Below are 12,829 nucleotides of genomic sequence, written 5' to 3' on the forward strand. Positions count from 1 at the left end.
TGACTAAGGATGTTGAACATTTCCTTAAGTGTCTTTCAGCCATTTTAGATTCCTCTGTTGAGAGTTCTCTGTTTAGGTCTCTACTCCATTTTTTTTTTCTTTTTATTGTATTATGTGATCTTTTGGTGTCCAATTTCTTGAGTTCTTTATATATTTTGGAGATCAGACCTCTGTCTGATGTGGGGTTAGTGAAGATCTTTTCCCATTCTGTAGGCTGTCGTTTTGTCCTTTGCTTTACAGAAGCTTTTCAGTTTCAGTAGGTCCCATTTATTAATTGTTTCTCTCAGTGTCTGTGCTGCTGGGGTTCTATTTAGGAAGTGGTCTCCTGTGCCAATGCGTTCAAGTGTACTTCCTACTTTCTCTTCTATAAGGTTCAGTGTGGCTGGCTTTATTGGTCTTTGATCCATTTGGATTTGAGTTTTGTGCAGGCATAAGGTTTAAAACCACAGGTAGTATCATGCCTAGGAGTCTGCCACAACTCCAGTATTCTGTGACAGTGCTTCAGCATTGGAAGCAGAGAAGGGGGCTAAGAATAGGAAAAAACAGTGGGATCATGTGGCTCTCTTGACAAGAACTATGTGCTCACAGCACCCCCTCACCCCCAACTTCCAGATGACAGAGGCAGATCCAATCACAGGCTCCTTTGGTTTTTCTCAGGTGTGTGAGTCTGGGCTTTTGTGTGTATGAGGAGCAAGGACATAAAGGATCTCACTTCTAGTCCAGGCTGGCCTCAAACTCATAAAAATCTTCCTGCCTCAACTTCCCAAGTGCAGGGGTTTCAAGGGTAAGTCACTTAGCCAGCCAGTCCTTTGGGTGCCAGTACCTATTCTCTGGTGAGCTGGCTCCAAGGAGTGTATCTCCCTGCCAGCCAGGGCTTAGATGTTATGACCTGTACTGTCGTTTGGTGTGGACGGGTGACAGTTGTCACCCACATCTGTCTGTGCATTATTCTCTGGTTTTCCGAGCACGCTCTGGCCGTTTGTCTTCCATTCCACCTGGGCAAGCAAAGCCACAGTCTCCAGAGACAGTGTCCACATCTAGTCTTGTCACAGCCCATTTGTAGGCTCCTGAGGCCACCAGCATCACCCCAGCTCACCAGCTATTCAGGATGTTCTTCCACAGGACTCTGTCCCATAGCTACCAGTAGTCGAGCTATACCTGAGTGGACACATCTAGACTCCACCATCTTTGCCATGCTGCAGCCCCCATGTCCACTCATTTCCTGGAGCAGGTGGCCTTCTAGCATGAGTACTGGGGATATCTGGAAACTGCTGATGGGCATCGACCATTCCTGCTTCAGTGAGCTCCTCCAACCTTCCCTGGTCTGTGTTCCAAATAAACAACCCTTTGTCAGGCCAGGTTTACATTGTCCTCCTCCAGAATGTGTGTCAGCACAGATACAGATATGGTTTCAGTACCGTCTAGTTTGTGGTACTGCTTAGCTACCAGGCAGAACTGTTCCCTTGCTTCCCAGCTCCTCAGAGTCAGCCTTGAGGAGAGGTCCCCTGCTCCTGAGGGTCCTTCCCTGCCTTTCCAGGTAGTGCCGCCTTGGGTGCTGCTTGTGAACCCTGCTGTTCCTGGAGTGACTAACCAGAAGTTGTGGGTTATGCCCTTCAGCACAGGGACAGCCTCAGTCACTGTCCCACAGCAAAGTAGAGAAAGCCTTCGCATTGAATTCTTCTGGCCAGAGTCTTTGCTGTAAGCCCCAGTCAAGGCTATGCCTAGGGCCACTGCACAGAAATGTGCCCAGGCTAGCCCTCCTGTCCTTGCAGCACATGGCGTGGGCTTGGGTGGCTTGGGCAGCATGCCCAGTTCATGCCAGAGTGTGGACTCCACACTTCTGTTTAACAGGGAAGACATTGCCTAGCAAGGTACACTGTACATACCATAATACGCCCCTTCCTTGGCAAGAGGTGTTTTTGTCGAGGCGAGTCTCCAACACTCTCCAGCCCCAAGTTTCACAATCTTTACCACAGTGCACGTGGGCTCTCATATCCAGGGTGTTATGGTTTCTCTTCATCCCCTCTAACTTTAATCTACTGCTTGCAGTCCCGGGGTAGAGTGGTGGCATTGAGCCAAGACACCTGCTCTTTAGCTTCATTTTTTAAATCTTGATTCTTGCTAACTTTTATTGTTATTAATATGCCTGTTATTCGAGGCAATATCAGACCAGATTTCTTTTTTTTCCCCCCTCTTTTTTTAGACAGGGTGTAGCCTTTGAGTCTGTCCTGGAACTCACTTGGTAGACCAGGCTGGCCTTGAACTCACAGAGATCCACCTGTTTCTGTCTCCCAAGTGGGAATAAAGGGTGCCACCATCACCCAGCCAGACCAGATTTTTTACCGTAATCTCTGTTTTAGAAAGGTTAAACATTTCCAAACAAGGATAAGTAGAGCAGATACCTGTGGACTCACTTAATGTTCCGCCTCTAGCAAGGGCCCCTTGCCCTAGCCCAGCTGTGATGACATGTTGTATTGAGAGCATTTTTCTCTTGGTTTGGGTGTGTGTCTGTGTGTGTGTGTGTGTGTGTGTGTGTGTGTGTGTGTGTGTGTGTGTGTGTCAGTCCCCAACACTCTCCAGCCCCAGGTTTCACACTCTTTACCACAGTGCACGTGGGCTCTCGTATCCACGGTGTTACGATTGTCAGTGCATGGTGAGGGTGGAAGTCAGAGGACACCTGAGAAGAGCCGGCTCTCTAGCTGTCTCCACTACGTGGGTCCCAGGGGTCAAATCAGGTCATCAGGTTTGGTGACCTGCTGAGCCACCTTGCCATTCCCTCCTCTTCATTTTCCTTATTCATCTTTTCTCACTGTGAAGCTAAAGAAGGCCTCAGACTTACAATCCTCCTGCCTCAGCCTTCCAAGTTTTAGGATTGCATGCATGCACCAGCACATCTGGCCCTGTTTTATTTTTTTAGTAACCCTCAGCGCTTCTCCCTTCCTGAGATGAACTCCTCCTTCTTTCTTCATGTTTAGTTTATTTGCTTGATGTTTTTAATAGCATCTCTCAGACCTACAAGAGGAATAGGGAGCCCAGATCTAGCAAAACTTCTGAACTGGTTTTGTAAAGTTCCATGGGGTAGTGAGGGTCCATGCTAACACCAACCCCTTATGGCTTGCACGAGAAACAAATCAGCTGCTCCTCTGTGGTATCCTTCCACTCAGTGCTGATGGGGGAGCCAGGCACTCCCCTTCAAAGTGAGCTATTACAGTAGCTTCTGGTTGACCCACCAGGCAGGCTGTTCCATAGAAGTCTGTCTTAGTTTCTTTTCCTGTTGCTTTGATAAAATACCTTGTTGAGTGGTGTAAGAAAAGGGGCATTGGCCCACAGTTTAAGGGTATAGTCCATGTCTACAGGAAAGCCAAGTCACTTGAAGCAGCTGATCATATTGCTCCCACGATCTGGGATCCCAGCCAGGGACTGGTGCCACTCACAACTGGCAAGTCTTCCCTAACCTCAGTTAATACAGTAATCCCCCTGTAGACATGCCCAGAGCCCATCTCCCGGTGATTCTGGACTCTGTAAAGTGGGCAACTAGCACTAACTGTCACATGGCCTGGTGTTTATGTCCTCTGCTTTGCAGAACTCTGAGGCAGCCAGGGCCCTACAGAACCTTCAGAACCCACTGCAGGGAGGCTCCTTGGGAGGCTGATAATGGAGTCACAGACAACTCCTTCACACCAGGCCTTCTGCTCTCAGAAGTGTCTTGCTCTTCCTCTAGTCCTTCTTTTTATTTTTGGTGACCAGAGGTCCTGCAGGTGCTGTCTGTTGCCCCTGTGTGACTTTTTCCCAGATGCTGCTGAAGGCTGAAGTTGGTTTCAGGCCAGCGTCAGACCCGACACTCTGCTGCAGTTTTAGCCATCTTAGAAAGCTTTGACCAGGAAACTGAGCAGATCACATTTTCTTAGGAGAGCGCACAGCACAACTGTGGCCCTGTACAGTGGGTGACCACGTGGCTACCCAGAAGTCAGATTCCTTCCTTTCCCCTCTTTATCTTCTTCCTTCTAGACCCATTTCTGTGAGCCAGGGCCATCCTAGCAAATTCTACTTCTGACACCAGTGCTGACAGTATATCAGCAGAGCAGTTTTTCCTCATCTCACTCAGCAGTCAGCACAGACTCCTGGTCACCAAGACCGTATGCAGATTTCTCCACCAGTAACCAGACCCTTCAGTCTGTACTGGGTACCATCGTCAGATTGCTCTGATTCAAATCAGTTCTGACAAACTGAGGTGCGACCCTAAGCTTCCTCCCCCACACACACCCTTTTGAAAAGCCTTCATTGATTATCATGTCTTGTGAGTAGGCATGTATGTGCCATACTTATGTGGAACCTGCTGCCTCCATGGCATTGCTTGTTTCAAGTCCCAGATTTGTTTTGACCATGCCTCTGACCCACTGGGTATGAATCAGGCCTCCCACGGTCCGCTCTTGAGGTTTCATTAGTTTGTCGAGTGACTCACAGAACCCAGAAGGATGCTTACCAGTCTGTTATAGAGTCTCGGCATGAAGAGCTGCAGAGGGAAAGCATGCGGACATGGGGGCCGCCCTCCAGCAACCTCTAGGAGCTGCCAGGTCTCTGCCTTTGACTCGGCATACTTTCAGGGACTTGTCTACATAGACTAGGCATGAGTTAGACATTAACCATTGTGCCACCAGACTGAAGTCCATCTGCTCACCACTGAAGAAGCCTGGGAGCCAGGAGTCGCTAGGGAAGCCAGGCTATATTTGAGGGCCTGCCTCCTGAGAGCGTGACAGGAGCTAGCATGTCTTCCTCCCAGACACAACCTGTCAGGGTCTTCATCATTCAGGGCGTGTGTTGTCATCTTTTCTGGTCAGAGTATTTTCACAGTGAATTTTGCCTTCTGGAGCCATGGTGCCCACCATCCCTTTGATGGACACACCACTGTGCAGTTTGACCTAGTAGCAGTCCCCATGCTGTGTGTTGGAGGCACAGGACTAGGAGGAGTGACCCACATTCTGATGTCACCTGAAGGTCACCAGGTGCTCTGGGCTGTGAATCTGAAGAGAGATTATTTGGCAATCACCCTCTTAGCCACTCATTTAGAATGTGGGACAAAGGGCAGGGAAACAGCTCTCCAGAGGAAGAAGCCACTGTTTAGAACTGGCCAGAGAGTCAGGGAGTGTAGGAGCTGTGGACTGACCCTAAGACCTCGGAGCATTGAGGCATCATGGGAATCTTCATTGCCTCATCTCCTCACCCCATCCCTTTAGGCCAGGTTCCCCTTCTTGCCCCTCCATGGCTGAAGCCACTAATTAATCCCCTTGTCCATGCACCAGCCATTGAAGATGAATACAGCGGGCCCAAGCTTGAGGATGGCAAAGTGACAATCACCTTCATGAAAGAACTTATGCAGTGGTACAAGGAACAGAAGAAACTGCACCGGAAGTGTGCCTATCAGGTAACACACTGAGACCAGGGAATGGGCCTGCCCCTGCCGGCTTGGCTCTGAACAGACTGAGAAGAATGGTGTGAACGCTGTTGCTTCCTAGGCCAGTGCTGTGTGCTGGGCACCGTGCTGAGGGTTACCACTTGTCCGCATCCAATACCCCAGCCTTTGTGGGTGTCGGGCAGTGCCCTACACAAGTGCAGACCCAGGCTCAAAAGTGAGACCTTCCGGAAGGCACTGGAAAGAGGAGTTCTTAAAGAGCATGGCTGACCCAAGTTGGGGGCTTCAGTAAGAGGACATTCATGGTTGGGAGAGTTCTCAAATAATAGAAGTCATTCCCTTCCCCCCGTCCCCCTTTTAAGCTTTATTTTATGTATATGAGTACTCTATCTGCGTGTATGGCTTTATGCCAGAAGAGGGCATCAGATCACACTGTAGATGGTTGTGACATTTGAACTCAAGCTGTCTGGAAGAACAGCTATTGATTGCTCTTAACCACCAAGCCATCTCTCCAGCCCCCAGTAGAAGTCATTTCTATGACAGAGCTAGCCACACATATGCCTCCCCGGTGATGGAATCACAGCCCGCCTATGATCACTGCCTTCCCCTGGTACTTAGCCCTGACAGGAGCCACCTGCCACTAGCCTGAGCAGCTCTCACCCCACTGCCCCACGAAGGGGCTGTTATCGCTGTTGGTGGTGTGTCCTTCAGGGTTCTGTGCATGTGGGTTTCAGGTGGATTTGTTAGTTTTCTTTTTGATTGTGATGTTGGCTGTTTGGCTTGTTCCTGTCCTTAGGGCAGCAAGAGCAACAGTTCTTTGCAGGTTCCTGAGTGACCACCTCCAGTGTTGCTTTTGGGTTATTTGTTTGTTTGTTTGTTTGTTTGTTTAATGACACTTTTTCTTTTCCCCACTTTTTTTTTAAATTGTTAAACATACATGGAAGTTGAAAGATGAACAGTTAACAGCCACATACTTCTTACAGGTGTGGGGCCTCCATCCCTTGCTTTTAACAGAACTAGTTGAGACTCAGTTGCAGCCACTATAACCTGTATCCTAAAACAAGGACATCCACTTACAGGACTCTGGTGTGTTCACTTGTCCCCATGATGGAACACTAAATACAACTAATGTGCACAACACACAGGCTGTACGTAAAATCTAAATCACTGACAAACACAGTTGACTTTTCTCAAGGTCGTGTTCAGTGTGTGAAAGTAACATTGACAAATATCCTAGTGTTTTCATTTCTCCTGGGGTTCCCCAAAATATATTTAAGGTTATTGAAGGGCTTGTTGAGACAAGGTCTTACTATATACTTCAGGCTATGCAGGGCATGGTTGTGCACACCTTTAATTCCAGATTGGGAGGTAGAGGCAAATGTATCTCTGAATTCAAGCCAGCCTGGTATACATAGGCTTTCTAGACCATTAAAGATCCACAGTAAGTGAGAATCTGTCTGAAAAATAAAACAAAAGAAGAATCTGGACTTAACCTGCCAGGGTTACAGGTGTATCCCAGGACACCCTCTTAGGCAGATTCTCAAATTGCCAATACCACTACATGGTAGAAGATCCTCCACCTCCCCCTTCTCTGCAGAGAGAGACTTGGGTTTTTGTTTTGGGGTTGTTTTTTGTTTATTTGATTTTTTGGTTTTGTTTTGTATTGTTTTTGTTTTTTTGAGACAGGGTTTCTCTGTGTAAGTTTTGGAGCCTGTCCTAGAACTTGCTCTATAGTCCAGGGTGGCCTCAAATTCACAGAGATCCACCTGCCTCTGCCTCCCAAGTGCAGGGATTAAAGGCATGCACCACTACCACCCAGCTGAGAGGCTTATATTTTAAGGAACTTTATGACACGTGTCCAGTCTAGCTCTGTGTATGCATGTAAGCATCCACCATCCACATGCAATACACACTTGCAGGTGCTGGGGAACGGCAGATGACAAAATCTTACTCAACTGGAAACTCACCAGTTCATCTGGGCTGGCTAGCCCACAAGCTCCAGGGATCTGACTGCCTCTGCCCACACCCCACCCCACCCCCCCCCACCCCCCGTGCTGGAACTACAGATAACACACACACACACACACCCTGGGGATTTGAACTCAGATCTTTACCAAGCATGCACTCTTACCCACTAAACCATCTCCCTGGCTCTAGGTTGGTTCTTTTTTAAAGTTTCCTATACTGTGAACCAACTATTGTGTTTCCTAATGCTGTTGATTTTAAAAGATGAACCAAGATCCTTGTGAAATGATAGTGATGTTTAGATTGTTTGCCTGTACGTGTGTCTGTACACTGCCTATGTGCAATATCTGTGGAGGTCAGAAGAGGGCACTGAATCCTTTGGGACTGAAGATGTGGATAGTTGTGAGCCACTGTGTGGGTGCTGGAAATCAAAAATAATTGATCTTCTGTAAAAAAGAAACAAAACAGCCAGTGCTCTTAATTGCTGAGCCATCTTTCAAACACACACACACACTCCTCATGATGTTTTGTTGACACTCGGGCCACTCAATACCTCTTGAGGGCCACCTCTGTTCCTGGTTAGCATCCAGTAGTCCACACCTTCCCAGTAGCTCCTGAGCAGCTGAGGCTTTCCCAGGGCCTTGAAAGGGCAGTACCTTGTACTCCCACCCCAAGCAGCTCTACTTACAGCTGTCCTGTTTTCCAGATCCTAGTACAGGTGAAAGAAGTCCTCTGCAAGCTGAGCACTCTGGTGGAGACGACGCTGAAAGAGGTGCGTCTTATGCTGTGGGTGCAGGGTGGAAGGGCGGGTGCATGTAGTCCGGGAGGGTGAGTCCAGTAGGTAGGTCACCCAGCTCAGGGCCTGAGAAACCCACCTGCGCAGTCTTCTTTCTCTCTGTCCCTAACACCCCTCCCGGCTGTCTGCTTCCTCTTTGTCATGTCCCCTACCCTTGTGTCCTGCATGAATTTTCTTGGTCTATTGTGACCTCTCCCCTCATTTCCCCTTTGCCCCCTCCCCACATCTCTATCTGGGCCCCTCCCTCTCCGGTGGCCTCTTTTCTTCCAGACAGAGAAGATTACAGTGTGCGGGGACACCCATGGCCAGTTCTATGACCTCCTCAACATATTTGAGCTCAACGGTTTACCCTCAGAGACCAACCCCTATGTATCCTCCGTGTATCCCATGTAGAAAGGGCAGAGCCCCACTAAGGAAGAACACCAGGGCCATCATCTTACTGTTACTGGGGTCACTGCAGGTCCAGGCCCCGGGTCTTTCTCTTCTGCTGCAGGGTGAGACCCTGGCAGTGTCCACCCAGCCCTTCCGCTCCCACAGGCTGTCTCATCTCCTGCTTTAGTTCCCTCATCTATACCGTGGGGTGACAGGGTCTTCCTCACAGGGTTGTTGGAATGTGGTAAGCAGATGAGCGAAACCAGCCTCCGGGTGTTTGTCACATTTTTGTATTGTTTCCTTTGGGGCTGTTTGGAGGTAAACTGTAAAGTGTAGCTCCTGGTGGTCTTGAGCTTCCTGTCTCCTATCTCCCGCTTGCTAGGGTTGTAGACATTTACCGCCAAACCCAGCCTGTACTCGTGTTTGGCATGGGATATTTTCCTGATATTTAGCCACCATGTAAGGCCCCTGGGCTCTGTGCTTTTGGGAGGAAAGTCTGTCCCATTTCTCCTTTGGTTTGAGGACTGCTCTTGGGGAAGAGCTGGCTGCCTCAACTATGCCATTGGTTTCCCCAAGACAGGTGAGGGTGGGCCCTTGGTGCCGTCCTGGGGTGGGTGGCATCAGTCTAAAGGCAGGGCAAGGGTGCACCCACTTTGGAGGCACTGACAGGAGCCTTGGTGCCAAGGAGACAGGCAGGACTACTGGCCCATCTGCTACCTGCACTTTTCTTAACAAGAAAGATATTTAATGGCGACTTTGTGGACCGCGGCTCCTTCTCTGTTGAAGTGATCCTCACCCTCTTCGGCTTTAAACTCCTGTACCCAGATCATTTTCATCTTCTTCGAGGTGAGGAGTGTTTCACACACACACACCCTGCCCTGGGGCCACCAAGTAAGGTTGAGCAGGTTGTGCACTGCCCTAGCAGTGTCGGGTGAGCTGCAGCACCCGCCACAGACAGCCCGGTGTGGGGCTTCGCTGTGCCCTTTGCTGGCAGGTGCTGGACAGGAGGTCGGGGGGAGGGTGCCTTTTCCTAGTTCACACACAGTGGGTGTGAACAGCTTCCCTGGGGACACTAATCTAATACAAACTCAAGCTGAGTAGTGAGGTGGGCACTTATTTGCAAAACATAGTGCCAGCCTGCCATCTCTGAGCAAATACCGTCTTGTCCCTAAGTCTACACCTGAGATTGCCAGGTAGGTATATGATAACCTAGAGGCTGAGGGGGCCTCTCCTGTCCCTCTGTTATGACCAGGCAACCATGAGACAGACAACATGAACCAGATCTACGGGTTCGAGGGCGAGGTGAAGGCCAAATACACAGCCCAGATGTATGAGCTTTTCAGTGAGGTGTTTGAGTGGCTGCCACTGGCCCAGTGCATCAACGGCAAAGTGCTGGTGAGGAGCCACGTGCTGGTTTGGGGTGGAGGGGTGGAGGGGCACCTTTCCTCACAGACACATGCCTCCCTCAGATCATGCATGGAGGCTTGTTCAGTGAGGATGGCGTCACCCTGGATGACATCCGAAAGATTGAGCGGAATCGGCAGCCGCCAGACTCAGGTGAATGGGCCCCTGGCACAGAGAGGGGCACCTGGGCTCACATAGACTTTATGCCCATGGCAAGCATGGGGCCCACTCCCACCTGCATCCTGAATGAGTAGAATTGTGCCAGCCGGTGAACATCAGAGTTCATGACACACACCTGTCACTCACTTTTCTCCCCTCCCCCTAAAGAGGAATTAAGGCACCTGTTGAAGTCCCAGAGACTGTCACTGAGGACATAGATGGTGTGGGTGGCTTCTGCAGGGTGGTGACATTTGAGGTGACACCAGAAGAGAGGTGAGGGTGTGGCCAGTGGGGGAAGACAGAGAGTGAAGGGGTGGAGTGGATAGGGCTGGCCCTCAGATGTTCCTGCTGAACATAGGCCAGAGGCCGCATCCTAAGAGCTACAGACCATAGTAGGTATGTGGGCTTTGCTACTGGGGCTGTGGGGAGTCACAGGAGGCTTTGGATGGAAAGAAGCTTATAATAGACTGAATGAGAGATGTTGGGGAAACTGGGACCAGCTCAGAACTGTGTGCATGCCCTGAGCCCTGGCCACAGTGATGTCCCCACCAGATCCTACTACCACCACCACCAGTCTGTACTGTGGGGTAGGCACCTATCTGGTGCAACCTGGGAGACAGACAAGTCTCTGACATTTGCTCCCTGCCCCCCAGGTCCCATGTGTGACCTGTTGTGGTCAGATCCCCAGCCACAGGTGAGCCTGGTGTCTTGCTGTGGGTGTGGGCTGCGTGGTGGGGTGGAGCCAGGCCAGCAGTCACCCAGAGTCTCCTGTTCCCTTGCTCCTACCAGAACGGGCGCTCAGTCAGCAAGCGGGGTGTGAGCTGCCAGTTTGGGCCTGATGTCACCAAGGCCTTCCTGGAGGAGAACCAACTGGACTACATCATCCGCAGCCATGAAGTCAAGTCTGAGGGCTATGAGGTGGCCCATGGTGGCCGCTGTGTCACTGTCTTCTCTGCCCCCAACTATTGGTGCGTCTTACTCTTCCCCCCTTTGCCTGGACTACAGGGTTTATTTGTATGGATTATGTCTGTGTGGCTTTTGAGACCAGGCCTTACAGCAGTCCAGACTGGTGTCAAACTCATGGCATTTCTCTTGCAAGCCTCTCAAGTAGTAGAATTACAGGCATAACCACTGGGGCAGGTTTGGGGTTTAACTTACCTCACGTAAAACCTCTGCCATAGGGAGGGAGGGAAGGAAAAGAAGGGAAAGGAGGGAAAAGGGAAAGGAAAGACACTAAGAGTAGATACATGCTACTGTAATGAACACCTATAGGCCTGCATTGCTCCCCAGTCCCAAGTGTTAGGTCCTCTTCCCTTGGACAGAGGCCTTTTCCTATGAGTTCATGTTCTCCCTACTCTGTATGTGTAGAGGAAGCCATGGGGCTGTATAGGCTCTGGTTCTTGGACTAGGCTGTAACATCCTGGTGGTGTTGTGTCCCTCCAGTGGTTTGGGTAGTGGTGAGATGGGTCTCCAGGCTCCCCCACTGCCTCTTCCTGCCTCTGCTTCCCCCACTTTTCCATGGCTTTCCTCCTTCAGCCCTCTTCAATGTGGTTTCTTCTCTGCCTCCACCATCTCTTTTCTCAATTTCCTGCAGCCCCCTCCCCCTTCTCTTAATCTCTAGCCCCTCTTCTCCTGTCCCTGCAGTGACCAGATGGGAAACAAAGCCTCCTACATCCACCTCCAGGGCTCGGACCTGCGGCCCCAGTTCCACCAATTCACAGCAGTGGTGAGTGGCCTGGGACAGGGGCTGCCTGGACAGGGGCTGCGTGTGGGCGGATCCTCTGACTGTCCTTCTGCCCCTGCTGCAGCCTCACCCCAACGTCAAGCCCATGGCATATGCCAACACGCTGCTGCAGCTAGGAATGATGTAAAGCTGCCCACAGCAGTGAACCACGGCCTGCCCAGCTGGATGGCCCTGCCTTCGGCCTACTGCCCCGCCCCAGGGCAACGTTGGACCCCCTTTACTTTGTAAAGTTTGTATTTATTCCCCTTTAGGTTGCAGAGGGGGTGGGGGCAGCGCGGGGCAGCCGAAGACAGGCTCCTGGTCAGAGGAAGGAGGAGTCGAGACTGGGTAGGGCACAGCTTGGGCATTTGGAGGAAGGCCAACCTGGGTGGGGGTGGGACCAAGAGAAGGTCCTGCCCCCTCATCTGCATGGCTCCTCCCCTGGTAAAGCAATAGGGCCCTACCATAGGAAGACCCCAAATGAGGGTCATCAGGGAGGCCTCCTCCTGGTAGCTTCAGGGTGGGGCGAGGCTGGGCCACCCCCAGCTATTTTATGTTCTGTAATTAAATATGTTAAATAAATAAAGTCATTATTGTAAGTCAAACCTTATCTCAGACTCACATTAGCACGAGTCCACCAAGCACAGGCCCCTGTAAGGTGGGTCCAGTTTGGTTCGGGATTCCTCACAGTGAGGTGGGCATTGCGGGCTAAGAGCGACCACAGAAGACAGAAGCATCCTCCGACTCTGCTGAGGCCTGTACAGGCTTTGAGACCTAGACCCGTTCAGAAACCTCTGCACTTAGCTGAGCTTTGCAGGGAACCACTTAATGCACGGAGCTCTTCTGAACTCTGCTCTCCTACTGCGTAGCAAACCTGGCGTGTTCAATGTGTGGGCCCAACAATTGCTATGCTGTGCTCTGTGTGCCAGTGGGGAAAGAAGCAAGGACTGGAGCCACAGAGGTGACTAAGGCCGGCAGGGGGAGCCATCCAGCCTAAGAA

At 50.7% G+C, this 12,829-nt stretch overlaps 1 protein-coding gene across 2 annotated transcripts in view; it reads left to right on the forward strand.

The window, feature by feature from the left end:
- The window catches only part of Ppp5c (protein phosphatase 5 catalytic subunit), a 29,393-nt gene extending 16,959 nt beyond the window's left edge, over positions 1 to 12,434 (forward strand). For both annotated transcript variants that reach the window (XM_050132194.1, XM_050132192.1), the window contains exons 4-13: positions 5,301 to 5,422; positions 8,082 to 8,147; positions 8,442 to 8,540; positions 9,284 to 9,389; positions 9,796 to 9,938; positions 10,013 to 10,100; positions 10,760 to 10,800; positions 10,896 to 11,074; positions 11,751 to 11,832; positions 11,915 to 12,434. In XM_050132194.1, coding sequence (XP_049988151.1) covers positions 5,301 to 5,422; positions 8,082 to 8,147; positions 8,442 to 8,540; positions 9,284 to 9,389; positions 9,796 to 9,938; positions 10,013 to 10,100; positions 10,760 to 10,800; positions 10,896 to 11,074; positions 11,751 to 11,832; positions 11,915 to 11,977 — 989 coding nt within the window. In that variant the 3' untranslated portion in view covers positions 11,978 to 12,434. The remainder of the gene's footprint in view (positions 1 to 5,300; positions 5,423 to 8,081; positions 8,148 to 8,441; positions 8,541 to 9,283; positions 9,390 to 9,795; positions 9,939 to 10,012; positions 10,101 to 10,759; positions 10,801 to 10,895; positions 11,075 to 11,750; positions 11,833 to 11,914) is intronic.
- The last annotated feature ends 395 nt before the right edge of the window (positions 12,435 to 12,829 follow it).

This window comes from Alexandromys fortis, unplaced genomic scaffold (genome assembly GCF_014885135.2).
Source record: "Alexandromys fortis isolate MF-2015 unplaced genomic scaffold, M_Fortis_MF-2015_v1.1 scaffold_408, whole genome shotgun sequence".
NCBI lineage: Eukaryota > Metazoa > Chordata > Mammalia > Rodentia > Cricetidae > Alexandromys > Alexandromys fortis.